Source organism: Ictidomys tridecemlineatus, chromosome 8 (assembly GCF_052094955.1).
Source record: "Ictidomys tridecemlineatus isolate mIctTri1 chromosome 8, mIctTri1.hap1, whole genome shotgun sequence".
Taxonomy (NCBI): Eukaryota; Metazoa; Chordata; class Mammalia; order Rodentia; family Sciuridae; genus Ictidomys; species Ictidomys tridecemlineatus.
Genome location: NC_135484.1, coordinates 111,974,709 through 111,995,507, shown reverse-complemented (window position 1 = coordinate 111,995,507; position 20,799 = coordinate 111,974,709). Strand labels below are relative to the sequence as shown.

General features: G+C 41.6%; 1 protein-coding gene across 1 annotated transcript; it reads right to left on the bottom strand.

Annotated features, from left to right (window-relative positions):
* Positions 1-9,885: 9,885 nt before the first annotated feature.
* Positions 9,886-17,395, bottom strand: Saysd1 (SAYSVFN motif domain containing 1). Its single transcript, XM_005318732.5, has 2 exons — positions 17,090-17,395; positions 9,886-11,491 (listed from the first exon to the last, which is right to left on the bottom strand). The coding sequence occupies exons 1-2, from the start codon at positions 17,300-17,302 to the stop codon at positions 11,147-11,149; spliced, it is 558 nt and encodes a 185-aa protein (XP_005318789.1). The 5' UTR covers positions 17,303-17,395; the 3' UTR covers positions 9,886-11,146.
* Between the last annotated feature and the right edge of the window lie 3,404 nt (positions 17,396-20,799).

The following is a 20,799-nucleotide window of genomic DNA, read 5'->3' as shown; positions in this document are numbered from 1 at the left end:
TCTCTGATGAAATGATCTCTGAGAGACTAAAGTGGAATAAGAGAGCAGATCATCTAGGAAAAATAAATTCCCAGAAAAGGGAAAAATTAGTAAAAGATCCTAAAGCAGAGCTTATTAAATGTATTAGATCAGGGGCCAGCAAATTATGGCTCAGTTCTTGGAGCTATAAATAAAGTTTTATTGGTACACTCATTTGTTTACATGTTGTCTATGACTGTTTTTGATCCCGAATGACAAGGTGGAGTAGTCATAACAGAGACAGTATGATCAACAAAACCCATTTGCCCTTGATTGTTCATGGAAAGTTTGTCAAATCCCTGTTTAAGATGAACATCAAGTAGGGTAGGCATAGGTAACTGGAAAAGGTAGGCAGGGCCAGATCCCTCAGGGCCTCGTAGGATAAAACATCTAACCAACCAACCAGCAAATGAAAGGCATGTTCCCAAGAGGTTAAGAGAACAAATATATTTATTATAGATTGGGACTCAAAGGTTTCTTTTCACTGACTACTTTCAGGGTACCTGTCTGACCTTTGCTTTATTTCTGGTCCCTGGGGTTGGCTTTTTTCCCATGTGACAGGAATGTGCACATCTGAGAGGCTCCCAAGGACATAACCACAATAGGCTCAAGCAAATGAGGAAGCCTACAACATAAGGATAGCCTTCCAGCTGCATTAATAAAATTGTAAAGTGAACATTCACAAAAAATAATTATTTGCTACAAATTACTAGGATGCTAACATTATATTTTAAGATATGCCACATGACACAATGAAACTGCTCCTACCAATTGACTTCTCTAATATATTTTCATTTAAATAAAATTCCCTAGAAACAAAATGTACTCAAAGACCTTGCTACCTGAAGTGTGGTCCAAAGACCAGCAGCATCAGCCTCACCTGGGAGCAGGCTGCAAAAGCAGACTCTCAAGTCTAAGCCAGGTCTACTAAAGAAAATCTGCATTTTAACAAGATCCCCAGGGCACTGGTTGTTGAAGTTTGACTCCATTATTCTAATAGGAATTGGTTTCTAATTATTCTTTTCCAAGCAATGGAAATGCAGAGTTTTAAATTTCAAAGTGGTTAGACTACTTAATTACTATTATACTAGTGAAAACTGGATACAACTTAAATGTTTAATAATAGAGGACTGGCAAAAAAAAATGCTGGTACATTTATCCACAAAGAATTATTATGTAGCTATCAAAATCACTACTGTAGGAGCTGGGGATACAGCTCAGTTGGTAGAGTATTTGTCTAACATGCACAAGGTCCTGGGTTCAATCTCCAGCACCACCAAAGAAAGAAAGAAAGAAAAAAATCACTATTGTGGAATACCATAAGAATATATTCAGTTGATCATTAAGTGAAAAAAATCAATTATCGAGAGAACTAAAACTAAAGCAAGTAGAATGTGGATGTTTTAAACCTTAATTAGTAATATTAGTAAGATATAACTAACACAATGAAGAAAGGATGGGAGGTATAAGGCAGTGTGCACATGTTAATTTCATCATCTGTAATGACCACAGGTCAAAATATATCATATAAGGCTGAAAAATCAAGTGATAGGTTGTAATTATATTTAAAGATATAATTAATCAATTAATTAATAGAACTGGGTGTTGAGAGGTGGAGAGAGAAAGGTGAAGGTAGAAACATAAATTTACTACTTTCAGTTTTTATAGGATGTTAATGAATGCTGCCTAAAAGTATGAAGGATTAATATTAAAAGTTTAAAAGACAACTTTAGAACTGAAATTTAAACTTTCCACATTATCAAAAGGACACACATGGGCTGGGGCTCAGTAGCAGAGTGCTTGCCTAGCACGTGTGAGGCACTGGGTTCCTTCCTTAGCACCACATAAGAGTAAACAAAGGCATGCTGTCCATCTACAACTACAAAAATAATTTAGTAAAAAAGGACACACACACACAAAACAGACCAAAAAAGACCATATAATACAAGAAGTATACAGAGAAAACATAATATAAAATATGAGCTTAAACAAACTTTTAATATGTGAGTTAAAGACATGTATTAAAACAAAAAATATTCTCATAATGGATTATAAAACAAAACCGAACTATTTTCTCTCTACAAGCAGCATACTCAATGAAAAATCACTCAGGCTTAAACAAAAGTATGGACAGAGAATACCAGGAAAATGTAAACAGAAAGCAAGCAGGACTCCCAAACTTAATATCAGTTAAGGATGAATTCAGAACAAAATGCAACAAAAAAAACAAAAAGGTCTTTTTATAATGATAAAAGAGTCAATCTAAAATGAAGGCCTAAAAATATGCTTCTTATATATTCCAAAATTTTTAAATGCTCAAAAGAAAATAATATGATAATCTTATGAAAATCATCGGTAAAATATAAATGAGAAAATTAACAAATGGAATCTGTCAGCACACTGGAAAATAAAACAGTGCAATCAAGGGTGGGGCTTGTTCCAGGAATGCAAGGATGGCTCAACTGAGTTAGTCTATAATTATTATATTAAATTGATCACAGAGAAAAATTATATGATTAATCCTTACATTGAAAGAGGATTCTGTGAAATTCAATATGTATTCTCAATTTAAGGGAGAAAAATACAATTTGTACTTGTATAATACAAGTACAAATGCATAATCTCTTAAGATATCTGTTTGTTTATCCACCACTTCCCCCAAAGTCAGCAGCATGCTTAATAAGAAAACATTGACACATGCTCATTAAGAAAAAGACAGGGGCTGGGGTTGTGGCTCAGTGGTAGAGTGCTTGCCTAGCATTTGTTATGCACTGAATTTGATTTTCAGCACCGCATATAAATAAATAAAATAAAGGTCCATTGGCAACTAAAAAATACTTTAAAAAAAAGAACAAGACAAAGCTATCATTGACTACTATTCTGACTTAACATATTTCTGTATGTTCTAGAGAAATGTATGTTAGAGAAAAAACAAAGAGGAAAAAAGAAGTATAAAAATTGGGGGAAAGTAACTAATTTTATATGATTTTTTGGTCTGTATTTATTTATGGAAGTCCTGGGGATCAAACTTAGGGCCTCATGCATTCTAGGTGTGAGTTCTACACTGAGTTACACCCCCATCCCTCATTATTTGAAAATAAGTAATTATCTATGTAGAAAATCCAGGAAAATCAACCAAAAGACCATTAATAAGAAAGTTCAGTAAAAGTACAAAATCTCCTTTCTCTCTCTCTCTCTCTCTCTCTCTCTCTCTCTCTCTCTCTCTCTCACACACACACACACACACACACACACACACACACACACACACACCAACAACCAATTGGAAGAAATAATAGAAGAAAAGACCTACCTTCCATTAATAACAAAAAAACAACCAGGAATAAGCAGGAAACAGTAAGATAGATATGAAGAAAACTTGAAAATGCAACTAAGGGCCAATAAAAAGGCTTAAACAAACATCAGATCTTACTCTTGAACAGTAAAGTAAGAACTTTAAGAAGTTTCTTCCCATTAATTTGTTCACAAATTTAATGTGAGAACAATAAAAATACTGATGGAAATTTTGAGGACCTGGTCTGCTAATTCTAAAGTTCACATAGAAAAAATAAACATGTGAGAAAGAGTTTTTAAAAAGAAAACTGAAAAGTAATAGAGAGGGGTGTAGCCCATTCAAATTTAAAAACTTTTTAAATATAATATTATATAAAACCACAATTTTTAAAAATGAGGTACTGGAATGTGAAAAGACTGACAGATTACATATATATATATATATATATCCCCCAACACACACCAGTATTCCTTTCTGGAGTTACCTTTCACTGATTCCTTTTATTTTTCCTTAACAGCCCAGTTGTCAAATTTGTCGTTTTTCTCAAAGCATGTTATTCTCCTTATCAACTTTCTCCCAAGCAGTTTCCTCTGACCCTCAAAAATGCCACCTCCTTGCCCCCATCTTCTTTTCTAGGAAACAGCTGGTCCCCCTTGGAACTCAGCACAAGGCCACTGTCTCCCTGCTGGAAGCTCTGGCCTCCTTCTGTATATATGCTGTGTGTGTGTGTGTGTGTGTGTGTGTGTGTGTGTGTGTGTATAAAAACATAAAACAGAAAGAAATTCCAAAAAATTGCAAATATAAAAGAAATGTGGCTTTTAAATTAGCAGGAAAGAGATGGTTTATTCAATAAAAGATGCCAAGATACCTGAACAAATACAGCTGGATCCCTCCCTGTAACCTACTCCAAAATAAATAGTAGGTAGATAAAAACCTAAATATAGAAGAAAATGAAAGCCCTGGCAAACATGGGAATTTTTTCTTTTTGCCATATGACATAAACCCAGAAATCATAAAGTAAAACACATAAATTTGACAACAAAAATTTCCACATAGAAACAAAAACATAAACACATCCAGAACAAGAAACTGAGCAAAAGTATTTGAAGCTCTTAACTCAAAGAGCCAATTTCCTTCATTGATAAAGTGTTCCTAAAAGAAATTCAAAAATTTCCCACAACTCAATGGAAATTGGCAAAGGATGAAAAGATTCATGGATAAACACAAGTGGCCTTTAAATTTACAGAAATATGTTCACCCATAATAAGAGAAATTTAAAATTGGAACTGTGAGGGATCATTTCTCACTATCCGATTGGCAAGCAGAGAACATTGAAGAGCCCCGTGCTGGTGAGTAGAGGAGGAAATTGGCCTTCTCGTATGCCGCTGGTTGCGATGTAAAGCCACTTACTTCTAATCTATCCACATTTTAAGCCACATATCCTTTGACAGTGGATATAATTCTAAAAAATTATTCCAGAGATATATCCACATGCCCGGAAATGACACAGGTGCAAGGATATTCATTGCATGTTGCTTGCAACCCCAAAAGATTAGAAACCACCTCAATGTCCATTTCAATAGGGGTTGGTTGAATTATAACCTGTCCCTATGGAAGAATACTCTGTAACTGTGACAAGGAAAGCAGCATCTCTGTTTGTGCTGTTAGGGGATAACTACTAAGAAATACAGTTAGATAAAAGAAAAAAGCCAGTGGGGATAGGGAGGTGGGGGAGTGTCTAGCTGAGCACAGTGGCATCACTTGTAGTCCCAGCTACTAAGGAGGCTGAGGCAGGAGGATCCCTTGAGCCCACTGTTGGAGGCCAGCCTGGGCAAGTTGGTAAGACCCCATCTCAAAAAGAAAAACCAAAAGGTTCCCAGTATTCCTTTCTGGAGTTACCTTTCACTGATTCCTTTTATTTTTCCTTAATATCCCAATTGTCAAATTTGCCGTTTTTCTCAAAGCATGTTATTCTCCTTATCAACTTTCTCCCAATCAGTTTCCTCTGACCCTCAAAAATGCCACCTCCTTGCCCCCATCTTCTTTTCTGGGGAGTAGCTGGTCCCCCTTGGAACTCAGCACAAAGCCACTGTCTCCCTGCTGGAAGCTCCTCCGACCCTGTGAGTGGTGTGCGACCTTTGCTGAAGCTCCGGCCTCCTTCAGATGTCATATTCTCACAGCACTGGCACACTGCCCCCAATTAAAGGGACAGGTGAAAGGTGCAAGAGGCAGTTCCAGAGAGGAATGCTGTGTGCCTCTGGCTCTTATGTATTACTTATTCATTTTTGAGACAGGGTCATGGCTGTAGCTGTCTGGTTTTACTTGCCTCCCCATTTGACTGTGAGCTGCTTGAGAAAAGGAAGCTGGACTTCATTGGCTCGGCAGGCTCAGAGCCCAGCACCAGGCCTGGCATAGACAGATGCTTGGTGAGTTGGAAAGATGGGGCAGGGGAGGGAAGACAGACAAACTACACCCCCAAGAGAGCTGGGGGTCTTTGAAAAACGAATATTGGATTATGCCATTTCCTTACATAAAAATCTTCAATGCACATAAGCAAAACCCAAACTCCTAAGAGGAAAAAAGGAAAAAGAGAGCTAGGGGTAGAATCATGATGGGGTGCTATAATTTTTTAGCTTAAAGAAATAATAGACATGAAGGGTGGGAGGGAGGCTTTCACTATACACTCCAGGTACCTCTTGATTCTGAAATACACACACACACAGTACAATACTTTATCCTTTCACATATTTCCAGAATGTTCTAAAATGAACATGTGCTTCTTTTGTAAATATTGTTTTTAAGAAAAACTTCAAAATTAAAGCACCTTTGATTATAGTCTTTGCAGTTAGATCTTTGCTGCTTTAAAGTCTTTTTCTCTTGGTGTTCAAATGAACAATTAGAAAAATGACAATTTTGTTGCCCCCTTTTAAAATACACAGCCGTCTTTCTTTCTTTCTTGCTTGCTTTGGATTTAATAATCACTAAGTTGATTTCCCATTTTAACATGTATGAATTGTCTGGGCCTTTTAGTCTTTAGGGTGCTGGAGATTACACCAGAGAGGATGCAGAATCCTAGGGTTCTATCCCACACATCTGAGTCAGCAAGTCTAAGTAGGGCCCTGAAATCTGCATTTTTAACATGTTCAATAGGAGACTGCGGGGCAGGGAAGAGGGGCAGGAAGGGGACTGATTGCTTTTTGAAACATCCGCCCATTACTTATTAAGAAAACTGGATAGGGGGTGGGGATTGAACTCAGGGGCACTCAACCACTGAGCCACATCCCCAGTCCTATTTTGTACTTTACTTAGAGACAGGGTCTCACTGAGTTGCTTAGGGCTTAGCTTTTTGCTGAAGCTGACTTTGAACTCGATATCCTCCTGCCTCAGCCTCCCCAGCTGCTGAGATTACAGGTGTGTGCCACTGCACCTGGCAGGAAACTGTATTTTTAAGTGATAATCGTACATAGTATAGTAGCTCCCCTTAATTGTGGTTTTGCTTGCTGTGGTTTTAGTTACACATAAGTCCAGAAATAAACAATTCATAAGTATTAATAGCTTTCATTAGAGTATATTGTTATAATTATTCTATCATTAGTTAATCACTTACTGTGCCTAATTTGTAATTAAACTCTATCATAAGTATGTATGTATAGGGAGAAACACTGTATGTAGAGCGCTCAGCACTGCCTACAGTTTCAGGCATCCACTGGGGGTCTTGGGATGTACTCCCTGAGGATAAAGAATGTGCACAGAATTTGGCATTGAAAGTGCCCTCTCCTCTGCTGACCTCCCCCACCACAAACTGCTTTCACCTTTCTAAGCTTCTTCCTGGCAGAAACCTCAGAATGTGGTTCTTTGTGCACTCACCTTGTCTTCTCTCTCAGCTTTTTGAGAATGAGATCCAAGCCTTTATCCAGCCCAAAGTTGCAAATGAAAGTGTGTATCAGAGAAACCAAAGCATTTAGTTCAAACTTTACTTTCTTTAGTTTAGGGACCAATTTTCTCTTCTAGTTCCTACTCATCCCCACCCCCAGCTCCCGCAATGCTCAGTCAAGCCACAGCTAAGTCTAGGAGGGGGCTGTTTTATTTTAAAATATGTACATAAATTACTTGTGGTAGCTTTCTATGCCTTTCCCAGGACCTCTGGTGAGCCCTTTCCTCTGTGAATGCTAAAGTGAAAGGAACGCCAAAAGCAGCACAAGTGGTTCAGATAAACATCCCAGTAGGTTTTCCACATTACATAAATTATCAAGTGTGATGCGAAGGGCCCAACTGGATAGAGCAGTGGCTCTATGCTTCCCCCTGGTGGTGAGATGTTCCACCACATCTCCACCCCATCCCTGCACACAGCCAGTGCTTAGTCACCCAGGCTTTGCAGGGGCTTCTTTGCTGTCCCCAGAAGCACCAAGACTAGTACACCTAAAAATATTTGCTGGTGTAAGTGGCAGAAACCAAAACCACATAGTTCAAGTTTTCCTTTCTTCTGCCCAGCTGAAGATCACTGGTTTGTCCAATTGTGTAACTTCTTGATTCTTTATAACAGTTTTTGAGCCTAACCATCTGCACAGCTCAATCCAAAGGCAAATGTGGAAGACCTCCTATGCTCAGAGTATAATCCTAAATCCTCACTGATAAAACTCCCAGGCTTTTAGAAAGGTCATTGCATCTACCAAGAGACACAGTCATCCCTACCCTGAAGTGGACCCTCAGAATGGGTTAGGGCTCCTAGACTGTGGCCCAGAATTATAGTTCAAATGACTGAGCCTGAAGGACAGAGAGGGCTAAGAGAGGACTGAGTGATGGTCCACCAGACTGGAAGACAATCACACAGAGCTTCTAGTGCTCCAAGCCCACTTGGAGCAAGAAATAACCCTGCATGGCAAAAGTTCTTTCAGTAAAGAATTCTCTGAGAAGTGGACCAATCTTGAAACTGGATTCTTTAGGGGTCACTAGAAACACATCATCTTTAATCAGAAATAAATGTGTCCCTTCCCAAGATGGGGAGAGGCAGGGACACACTGGATATCATTTGGAGTCCCCTTCAGAGGCTCCTTTAATAGTCCCTATGAAAAGACAAGATGGGATACTGTAAGCAAAAGCAAAAGCCAATTTACTTGTGAGACTTGGATAGAAATGACCTCACTGGCGCCTACAGGTATCACAGGAACAGAACACACATTCTTTCCCTGATGACAGAGCAGCCTTTAATGAAACTTCTCCCAGGGATAATGGTCAGGCCCTGAGTGGAAAGTCTGAGATCAACAGGCCCAAATTCAGAAAATCAAGACGATTCCTAAAGCTTAATGGTCTGATAAGAACAGCAAATATGTACTGTCCTTTCTCCTCCCTGCTGGGCACAAAGCTGCCTCACACTCCATTCTGCCATGTCACATGGAACCTCTGAGTGGTGATGAGTTGTTCATGGAGAATTCCACCTAAGACAGGTTTAGGGCAATCTAGGCTCTACCTCATTAGAAGCAGCCACATATCCAAAGAATGCTGCTGAGGCTCCTCATAAATCGCACTGAAGAGAAGTCTCTACCTTACTAAGATTATTATAGGGATCCAAACCTCCTTAATTCAGAATCACAGGCATTGTGTTTTAGGGGAAAAGCTGTATTATATGTTTAAAAATAGAAACTAGTTATCTCCTATGACAATTCTATTACCCTGGGCATTGCAATAAAACTTTAATTAGGGAGATTTCTCCCTTGCAATGGGCTTTTTAGAAACAGAGGCCCAGCTACTCAGAAGGCTAAAACAGGAGGATTATATCAAAATAAAAAATAAGATGGGCATGGTGACACATGCCTATAATCTCAGCTAGTCGGAGACTGAGGTAGGAGGATCCTAAGTTCAAAGCCAGCCTCAGCAATTCAGCAAGTCCCTAGGCAAATTAGTGAGACCCTGTCTCAAAAAAACAAAAACAGGGGCTGGGGTTGTAGCTCAGTGGTAGTGCCTAGCATATACAAGGTGCTGGGTTCCATCCTCAGCACCATATAAATGTAAAATAAAGATATTGTGTCCACCTAAAACTTAAGAATAAGTATTAAAGAAACAAAAGGCTGGGGATGTAACTCAGTGGTTAAGTGGCCCTAGGTTCATCCCTCATACCAAAAATAAAAAATAAAGGGCTGAGGGATGACTTTGATAGAGTACTTAACTAGCATGCACAAAGCTTTAGGTTAAATCCCCAGTACCAACAACACAAGAAAGAAGGGGAGGGGGCTAGGTGAAGTAAAGTATCTGGGAAATTCAGAAAGCCTTATGAAATAAATCAGAAAACAAAATCATAATATGATAAAAACTTTCACGTTGCATAGGGATTAATCTGTTTCCCAATCTTTCCACATGCCCAGTTTAGACAGAAGTCCTAGGAGAAAAGATTTCTCTGTCAGCTAGGAGGGTCCTCCTCTCACTTGGATGACTCTAAGGTCAGACTCCAGTGGCAAAGGGCAGAACACACAGCACCCAGCAGGGAATGTTCAACCAGGGCTGAAACACCAAGTTACCCGGTCACAGGATGAGTGAACTCCCCTCGGCACTCCCCCAGAACTAAAACTCCCCTCATGTTCAGTGTTACCAATTGCTTTATTTTGTCCCCTGACCCCTCCCGGCTGGACTGGGTGCTCAGACAATTGGCAACGTGCCTGCTTTTTCATCATCGAATCCCAAGTGAATAGTAGGAAGTTGGCATTGAATAAATGAAAGATAAATCTAAACTAAGAATTTGCTTTAATAAGTAAATCAGGCAAGAAAGAACAAAAATAATTAACAGGCCTCTATTAACAATGTTTCATGAATGTTAAAGTGATGAGTTTCATAACATAAAAATTAACAGAAAACTCTGAAATGAAAACTTACCAAAATTTAAATGACTCAGTAATGTCTTAAGTTTGGACACAACTATTGTTTAAAACTAGAGTCCTTTGACTCATCAGTATGAAAGTATTTGATAGCTTGTGCTGCCCAATTTCAATGAACCCAAACTTGAACTAGAAGAGGAAGGAACACTAAACTCAGGCCTTTGATATTACCCATGCAATTTCTCATCGGTGCCTACAAGTGAAGGACTTAAAGTCCTCAGAAAATATGATACAACCCAATAGCCACTACTAAGTCTGGAATCCAACATCAGCCCTGCTCTTTGTTCACACTCAAGAGTTTTTCTTGCTGAATTAATAGCCACTTATCAATTCCTTGATAACTGACTTTGTGAAATCCCTCTCCATGCCTGTCATTTAGAACTTTGTCTCTTCTTCTTTTACTAATGAGGACAGGACAGTAGAAGAATTGAAGATGGTAAGGGACAATGAATGGGACCTGTTTCTGAAAAGAAAATGTTAAAGACATTTTACATTTCAATATCATTAATGATCAAAAAAAGCAAGAATTAAAGCAGAAGGTAAAACAGAAACAAAAACAAAAACAACCCCAAAATTCGGGGGAAAAAAAGCTATAAATATTGACTTAAAGAGAACATTTAACATACAGTCCTGCTGTACCTAATCATTATTTCAAATAGCTCAATACTTCAAAAGGACAATCTCCCAATGCCTTCCTAGTGCTCCAAGTCATCTCTCAAATGACAAGACAAACAGTTCTCCTTTTTTGAGCAACCTTTATAAACTGCACCAGCCCTAATGGGCATGTCTTTTAGAGAATTTCCCCAAAGAGAAGTTCAAAGATAAAACTGCAGCAGTAGGTCAGGGGAAACACGCAGCCAGAGCCAACCCGCAAGCTGTCCTTAGTCCTGTGCATCTGAACCCAAGTCCGCACTCCAAGGATGGGAGGGTTGGTCCTGGGCGGGCTGCAGGACAGTGGAGCTGGGTCCTATCTGCCTGCCAGGGGTCTAAACTGCAACTCGCGTTCCAACTGCTCTGCTGTCAGGGTTCCCTGGATGGCTTCGCAGCCTGGGTTGAACACAGAGTAGGCACTCTTCTCTCCCTTCTTCCTGTCCTCAGAGGCTCGGGTCCCTACATACATCCAGTAGAACAAGGACAGGACAAAATAAGCCAGGCCAAATTCCAGCTCCACAAACAGTCCCAGGAGGACCAACCAGAGAAGAATCTTCAAGAAGGTGACATTGGTCAGGAAAGGCTGGTTCCGGTGCCATTGTGGAGGAATGGCTGTGCCCTGTGGGGGCTGGGCTGTGCTGCTCCCAGGTTGAGCTGCTTCCTAGGAGACAGAAGCAAACACAAGTCAGAATAAAGGGTAATGGAGCTGAGAGAACCAAAACTCATCTAAAGAGGCAGTCCACGTTGTTCTGGGAAGGCTGCTGGCTCATTGATTTCTATTTTCTTGCCCTGTTCTCTAAAACAAGCATTGCCAGAGAGTGCATATGCTTTGCTTCAGCGGAACCAAAACCAATCAGCACATAGGGAGATGTGACCCAATAAAAACTTTATGCACTCAGAGTCCCATTCATGGGAGTTATTTCCTCAAATTAGTCCACTGCTAACAAAAGCTAATTTGTGCCCCAAACAAAAACAGTCCGGTAATTGGTAATGCAACAGCCGTGAGGTCTGCCTCCCACACAGTCAACAGACATTTGATGACTTGATTAGATAAAATATTATGAGTGACATGATTCTAAAGTGGACATTGCACAAACAAAAACAGGGAGGCAAAAATCCCTTTTACATATCAAAAAAAAAAAACAAGTGTTATGGCCAGTACCAGACCCTCTCACCATCCCACCCCATAACCATCCTCCAGATCCGTCACTCATCCCAAGGCCTGGGCAGCATCTCCTGAGCAGACTCTGCCTCCTGTCTCTTCCCTCTCCAAACAGCAAATACATAACTGCTAAATTAATTTTCTAAAAGACCTGCCACCCTCCTGTCCACAAAAGTTCAATAAATTCCCATTATCTACAGGTTAAAATTCAAACTCCTGTAGCTGGAAGCCAAAGGTCTCCACATATTCCACAGACAGAAATGCCAGTTCACAACCCCTGTGCGGTGTGCTAATGGAAGACCACATGTAGGTAGCTGTAGGAAGCTTCCTCTCCACTCCACTTTTTTTTTCAAATGTTTTTGGACAAGACCCACAAGAAGGAATACATATTTTACTACAACACAGCACACAGACATGCAGCAGAAACAAAGTGCCACAAGTCAACACTTACCTTCCTGAGAAACTCCTATTTCCTATTCTACCCTATTCTTAAACAATTTTTAATGAGGGACAACAGCCTCTATACTGATTTCACCATCCACTAATGGGTCACAACTTGCAGCTTGAAAAGCAAAAGCCTAGGGCTGGGGATGTGGCTCAAGCCGTAGAGCGCTCGCCTGGCATGCGTGCAGCCTGGGTTCGATCCTCAGCACCACATACAAACAAAGATGTTGTGTCCGCCGAAAACTAAAAAATAAATATTAAAAAAAAAATTCTCTCTCTCCCTCTCTCTTAAAAAAAAAAAAAGAAAAGAAAAGAAAAGAAAAAGCCTAAAAACTGCCTGTGCAATTCAATGCCCAGTTCATGGCTCCACGCACGGTCCTCTCTTCCAACTCAACTGGTCTTACTGCCGAAGACGTCCTTTCCTTCCGCCCAGGCCAGCACAGTTAGTGAACTGGGCATGCCCTGACCTCTCTGGCCATCAGGGAGGGTGCCCCTTTGTCTCCCAATGCACTAACTGGCTGTTTCTCCACAAGTACCAAATCTTCAGCACTGAAAGGTCTGTGAATTTAGGCCACGTGTGTCCCTCAGTTCATACATACCACACAGGCCATGGACTGTCATGTCCTTCTGTGTCTCCAGAACCAAACACAGCACCTCCCACACAGATTCTCAATACAGAGCAGGTCTTTCAGTTTTTACAATTGCCTCTTCAGTTATATCTCCTGCTGTTCTTCTCCTGAATATTTAAAAAGGGACCCAAAATATCAGCTTCCATAAAAACTACTGGTCATCTGATTTACAGTGCTAAAAATTCCATTTTGTTGAAACTTCCTTTTTTAGTATCAACATTGTAATTATTATCTTCAGCTGGATCAGAAGGTCTGAAATGATGATTTCATCAGCAACCTGGCCTTACCTAACATTTATTAAAGAAATGTCCCTTTCAGATTTGACCAGTGTGCCCAATAGTTCTTGCCCGAGAGGAGGGATATATTGGGGAGGACAGGTTTGGCTTGTGTGAGAAGAGGGACAGACGGTGTGAAGAGGCAGGGTGCGAGTGGGTTGAGATAGTGGGAGAGGCCAGGCAGGCCACAACAAAGATTCTGGAAATGGGAAACCACTGAAGGTCTTCACAGGGAACTAACACAATCCAATTGATAACTACTATTGCCATGTAGAGAATGCATTGCAAGGGACCAAAAGTCTACAGGGGAAGTGTTAGGCTCATGTAGAGGCCCAGCAAGAGAGGACCAGGCATGGATCAGGTGGCAGCAGAAGTCAATGAGAAATGATGGATTGATGGATACAGAATACATATTGAATGTCAATGAACTGAAGTTCACAGTAAGTTGAATTTATTTTAATATTCAGGAAGCATTAAAAAAAATGCCTCCATTTACTGAGTACCTCCAAAATGTCTGATCTCCTGTAATCTAGAAGGCAAGCATTACTATTCCCAATTTACTGGTATGGAAACAATGAGAGGTTTAAGCAATTACGGCTAGTGATAGGAGGGGTAGGGTCTGCCTAGGATGTTAGAATGGTCCCCTCCAAAGCCCTTTTGGTTTCATTACAGGCCGTTATGGGAGATAGCAGGGAAGAGGCTAGAGAGCTAGAGGGAGGTGCAGTGGTGATGGCAAACAAACTAACAGTGGGCACAAACAAGGGAGGGGGGGGAACAGGGGACTCTTCTGCTTCACTTACAGGGTGTCTATAAAAGCCATGTGCAGAGGTGTTGGTGGTGGTTATGTCACAGTGGGTATAGTTCAGGGATGTTCTTCCAGCACCCAGCCGCTTCCCACTTCAGGGCCTCTGCACCCACAGGGCTCAGAGGACAAGCCTTCCCCTCCCATCACCTGGCAGGCTGCCTCCTCTACAAACTTCAGATCAGTGTCACCACATGTGTCCTTAGCCTTGTTCCCAGTCTCTGCAAGGGTGGCTCCTTCTAGTTAAATGTCATCTACTCAGGGAGGCTCTCCCTATTTGCCTAATACACAACGTCACTCCCAACTCCCCACCACAGTACCCTGCATTTATTTTTTCCTTTCATAGCATTTTTTGTCTGGTTGTGTCCTCCTTCCCCTGCTGCCCCAAGCTGACATGGAAGTTATAGGTGAGCAGGACTGTATGTCTTGGTCACACTATCTCCCAGGATTGAGAGCAGAAGCTGGAACCCCATAGGCACACAACAGGACTTAATAAATGATGGCAAGGGAAAGAGAAATTCAAGATGACTCCAAAATTCCCGTGGTGATGCACAGTAGTGTTTGGCCAGATGGCTCCAGAGAAGAAACCTGAGCCATGGGCCAGCCTAAGCCAAGCTGGCTTACGAAGCTAACGAAGTCTCTGATGGGCCAATGTGCTATCAAAATTATTAGATAGAGATGGATAGTAATTTAAAAAAAATTTTTTTTAATGAGAATTTCTACACCAAAGCAAAACCAGGAATGATAACAGTCGATGAAAATGAGCCTAAGGCTAAGTCCCTTCTAAAAAGCAAAGCAATGAACTGGAGCCAATCAGTGTCCAGCATTTCCTCTTATCCCTTTGTCAGGCCATCAGCTTTTGGACTTTTAATAATGGAAGCTTTCTCCAAGTTCAGCTTTTCTGAGCTCAACTTAATGATCTCATAGTCCTTTAGAAAGGAGACTTACAGTGTAAAGCTCATTGTGTGAGTTAGGCATTGTTTTTTAACTACAGGGGAACAAAGAATAGGGAAAATGGATTTTAAAATCTTGAGCAATTGTGCTCATGAGTTCTAATGAACCAAAGACAACTGAGACAAACTGCAGGAAAGGAATGGATTGTAGAACCCTGCTGCCCACTATTTCTACAAGTGAGTGGAAACCATACTGTGGAGAATAACACCCATTCAAAATTGAGTAACAAGTTTTTCCTGATTAAATAAAACAAAACAAAAAACTCCTTAAGATATATGTTGTGCAATAATAGATGTATTTAAGGGAAATAATTTTAAAGTGAACAAGGTATACTGTTCCAATATGTTTTGACATTTAAAAGGTATTCTTTGGTTCTTATGAGGAACAAAGGCCTTGTCACCTTGTCACCAATTGCTGCAAAGCACGCTGTCATCCCCTGGCATGCTTCTTCTTGGGTATCCCCCCCCACATACACTCCAGTCTCCCATACAGCCACCCTGCCATTGTACTCATGAGGGAAAATTAAATGAAGATCCAAATTAAAATTCATCTGCAAAATAAAAGATTACCAGAAGAATTAAATTAAGGATGAAAAGGCTATCACACTAACCCCAATTTTTTTTTTTTTTTGCCATGAACATTCATTATTGAACTTGAATAAGCTTTTCTAGTCCAAAGGTGATTCATCAGCAAGTGCCACCAATGGCAGTTAGTTACAACACTTTTGCAAGTTTTGTATCCAAACCCCATTTCTAAAGTACAGGCTTTCTGGTCCAGCATGTGCCCTAGACATGAATAAAATGAGGCCTTAATTATTGCCATTTTTGATTACTATTCAGTTAGACATTTTACTCTCTATTGCAGTGGACCCAGGCCCCTCTTGGTTGTGGAGAGGTTTCCCAAAGCCATAGTGTAACTGGGAAAATCTAAATAAAACCTCCAGCTTCCACTGCTTTTAGATGACTTTAAAGTCACTAATTCTGGAGATGAGGCAGGTAAACAATTCAGCACCCCAACAGTTTGGCTGTAGATGATTCCTCTGACTGAAGCCACTTAAGGAGTTAAAACAGTTGTCTTAGGCCAGCTTCCCCTGTTCTCCTAGGAAAGACCTTTTGTATCATAATGATCACCTACAAGGTTAGTTATTCTTGGGGAAGGGAACTGAAACTGAAAAATTCTTGGGAAAGAAACCCGAGTGGTAAAACTTCCTAATCAGAAACTTTTCTCTAGTTTTACAGAACCCAGGACATCTGATGGTCTTCAGATAACATTAAGTGTGCACCAAGGATTTGCTAATCTTGTTCTTAAAGTAAATCAATGTTTAACTTTCAAGAAAATAACGCGTTTATCTAAAAACTTATAGTACTGACATAAGAGACGAATGTTATCTCAAGGATACTGTGGCAGAAGAGAAAAGAAAGCAAGCCCTAGATGAGGAAGACCCAGCTTGGCAGTAGCCTGCTTGCCTATGGCCCCAAGCTCCTCCTCTCCATCCCTATAAAAGCCCTTTGCGAACCTGAGTTTCCTAAGATTTCTCTTTTTTTTTTTTTTTTTTGTCGTGACAGTCTCCCATCTTCTTTGGTTTGCTGGCTTTCCAAATAAGTCTTTTTCCTTGCCCCACAACCTAAGTCACTGCCTTTGTGAGTTGCGTATAAATACAAATCTGGGTTCGGTAACAAAGGGGTCTACAATTCTAGACCCTAGTTTCCTGCCTGGACTCAGGAGCTGTGTGGGATGCGGACTGGCAAGAAAAGATCAGTACGCGTCGGTGCTGACCAGAGTGGAAGAACACCGGAGGCCCGATCCCCAGCTCCATGGACGCCGGCAGCTGTCCCAGCGCCGAGGCTGCTCTACTTCCCGAGGAGGGCGGGGCCTGCGGAGCCACGCGCCGGGCGGGAACCCCAGGAGGGGCGGGGCCTCGGGCGGAGTGTGCGGGGAGGCCACGTCGGCGTTCCTGAGGCCAGGTCCGCCGACAAGGCGTCGCTCAGCTCACCTGAGCGTGGCTGGGCGGGGCTCGGGCGCTGGCGGGCCTCGGTTTCCATACCAGGACCAGGAACTGTCTTAGCCAGCTTGGGACTGCCTTTGGAGTCGCAGCGACTTCCTCCTTCTCTCCTGAGGTTCGTGCCTCCTGGCTCGAAGTGCTGGGTTGGGCAGCCAGCCCGGCCCTTTTGCGAGCTTCTCGGAACTCAGCTAACCGCTGTTCCATGACGCGCGCTGCACTCCGGGAGCGCGCGCCCGCCAGCCCGCGCGCGAGGTCCTTCCTCGCGCAGCCCAGCGCGGCACTGTTGTGCGCCTGCGTCGGTCGTTGCCCGGTGCGCATGCGTGGTGGTGCGTCCTGGCCGCAAACTTCCGAAGATTTGTGACGTCGGCGGGCCTGAAGCCGCCCTCTGTTCCCAAGCACGTGGACGCAAGGTGGACTCAGAACTGTCCCATTGTTACTCTTGCCTCGAGTTCCTCGGAGGAAAGCTCTATTTGGCCCATTCTCACGTCAGGTCTCTTGAGCGCTCCTGCTGGGCACGACGAGGAGCCCCACCGTGAGAAGGTGGTCCCAGGCACCGAGAGCCCCCGATCTCTGGGAGGTTTCGCGTATCAGGATGACAAGATATGAGAAACCTTTTCCTTTTATCAGGGTATTCCAGTCATGAAATTTGGAGAGGGATTTTCTCACTGCTCACAAAGCAAGCTGTGTATCATTGCTCTTGCCACTAGAACTAATCTGTTGATGTGCCCAGATCGGTCAGAAACTTATGGGGAAAAAAAGCCCCCCCCCCAAAAAAATGGGAGTGCAACTTAAAATACACAAATCTGGAGGGTAGGTTTAATAGCGCTCTTCTTAACATGCTAGCTCTCTTCTGATGTGTGCACCTGTATAACCACCGCAAGATAAAAGAACAAATAGTTCTAGTACCCTGGGAGCTCTTTGTGCAGACCTCTCTCAGTACTCACCTAAAAGAACACCATCCAGGTCAGATTTTTATAGTTCTAAGCATCTATAGTGAAGGAACACATAATTGAGACTCAAATGTTTGTTGAATCTTGATGAGTTTGAGTCAAGAAGTTAGATAAAATGAAGTGTTTCATTCACCTAACAAATGAAAGTTTATCTAGGGCTATGTATTGAGTATTGTATCAGGCAGTAGGGGTGCTGGGGTTAATGAAACAAAGACCTCTGTTTTATTAGATCTTACATTCTAAGTGGAAAGACAGGCAGTAAACACACAATTATATATAATGTGACATCAGGTGCTGATTAGTGCTATGAAGAAAGACAAAGTAAGGAATGAAAGTGAGAGAGCTATTTAGAGCCGGTGACCAGGGAAGACCTCTCCGAAGGGGAGCATGCTGTTTGAGCAGAGACCTATCTGAAATGACTGAATGAGGAATGTAACTACCTGCTCAAGAGAGTTTGAGTCAGAGGAAATAGCAGGTGCAGAGGTCTGAGGTCTCCGCTGGTGTGTCTGACCTGCTCACAGAATATCAGGGAGGCTGGTATGACTAGAACAGAGGGAGGGAGAGAATGGTAGAAAGTAAAGATGTGCTGATAGCCAGGTGCCAGTCACATCAGTTCTTGTAAACCAGGGTCAAGTCTTTGAATTATATTCTAAACATGGTAGAAAGCAATGGGACAGTTTTTGAGCAGGTGATGACAGTTGTATGAGAAAGCCAGAGATGCACTGGCTGCTGGAGGTGGGGCCCTGGGAGAATGCTGGAGGAGAAGGAAAACCAATTAGGAGCAAATATGGTAGGATAGAGAGTGTGATAGCTTGAGCTACTATAGTAGAGAGAGAAGAGATGAGAATTGGTCAGATTCTGAATTTTTGAAGATTGGAGCCAACAAGGTGCATAGATTGTTTGGATATGGAGTATGAGAAAAAGACGAATCAAGGATGATAGATTTCTTGCACACATCTGTGCACACACATACTGTCACAATAAAAAAAAAAATTAAAGTGGGCTGGAATTGTAGCTCAGTGGTAGAGCACTTGTCCTGAATGTGTGAGGCACTGGGTTTGATCCTCAGCACTACATAAAAATAAATAAATAAAATAAAGGCATTGTATCCATCTACAACTAAAAATACATTAAAAATTACAAGAAATACAATTTTAAGATATTAATTTTATTTGCAGTTCTAGAATTGGGCAACACCTCATCTTATATTTATGTTGCACCTCAATAAAAATGAAATGTTCTAATAAACTGAGCAGAGGAGGTTGACTTTATAGACAGAAAAAGGCTGAGTAAAGCAGAAAATAAAACAAGCAAATTAGTTGTTTCAAAATTTTCTTGTAAAAACAGGGAGGAATTCCTTATCTTACCAGTTAAATTTTTCTTGTTTGGGAATTTGACTATTATTTTTCTGATTTCTTGGAAGTTCAGATGAACAACTTAGTTGTGACTTAGTGGTGTGGAACTTCAGCATGAGTAACTGCATTTTTGGTTTAGTCTTTTGAGCTTAGGGCAGGAACTCAGTCAAACCAATGGCGTCCTTGTAAAATTTATTTAACACTTCCATACAGGCTAATATCCCAGGCAATCAAGTTAAGGATTCTGGGCCCCTCTGCCAAAAGCAAGGAAGACTAGGGGGAAAGGATTGTGGAATAAACACAAAGTTTTGTTTGGACCTGCCAAAAATTTGAGATGCCTATTGGACAACCAAATGTAGGCAGATGGATAGTGAGAACTGAAAGGGAGGAATCAGGGTTGGAGACACTGGGAGTGATCAGCATATGTGTGGTATTTAAGCCATGACTGAGATCAACTAGAGAGCATTATGGATAAGAAGAGAAGATATTTAAAGACTGAGCCGAGTGGATTAGAGATGGTGTGTAAGACAGAAAAGAATGTTGTTGTTTTTTTTTTTTTATGTACCACGTGTCATTGAGAAACCACAGGAAATTTCTTGCCCATTTTGGCATCAGGAGTAAATCTGCTTCTCCTGAAAGACAAGATCTTTTCTTTGTGTTTCTCACTTGATGACAGATGAGACCTTGGAGTTGTGTGTATGGCCCACATCTAACAGGCATATAGCATTAAGATATGATCATGGACCATTGCAAGGTAAGGAGGACTTGGTAAGGAGCTAGTTACAAAGGTATGGCAAGATGGGGGAGCCAGCAAGCCATGTTCACAGAAAGAGCTTGCAGGGTAGAAGCAACTAGAGGACAAGGTATTGGTTGTTAGAACCCTATTATGGTATGGATACGAGGTATCCCCCCAAAGCCCCCATGTTAATGCAAGAGCTGAGATGATTAGACTATGAAAGCCATAACCTAATAAGTAGGTTAATCCATTTGATGAGTTAATGATCTGAATAGCTTATTGGGTGGTACTTAGGCAGACCAGCATAGCTGAAGGAAGTGGAGCTTGGGGATTGTATATTTTGTCCCTGACTCCTCCCCCAACTCTATTTCCCTGCCACTATGAGCTGAGCAGCTCTCCTCTGTCGCATCCTTTCACTGTGATGTTCTGCTTCACCTTGGGCTTGGAGCAGTGGAGTCAGCTGACCATGAACTGAGACCTCTGAAACCATGAGCCAAAGTAAACTTTTCTTCCTCTAAGTTCTGGTCAGTATTTTGGTCACAGTGATGAAAAACTGAATAATACAAACCCAGGAGGCCCATAGCTCAGGGTGAAGCCAGTAGCCCGGGGCTGGACCCAGGACTGTCTGTAGCTAAGTGCTGATGTTAGTCCTGCTCTGTC

Excerpts from the sequence above, each read along its gene's own strand:
- Saysd1 (XM_005318732.5), bottom strand. The coding sequence starts at position 17,302 with ATGGAACAGCGGTTAGCTGAGTTCCGAGAAGCTCGCAAAAGGGCCGGG. Across the intron at positions 11,492-17,089 it reads CCCCGCCCAGCCACGCTCAG|GAAGCAGCTCAACCTGGGAG; the intron begins GTGAGCTGAGCG and ends TCTGTCTCCTAG.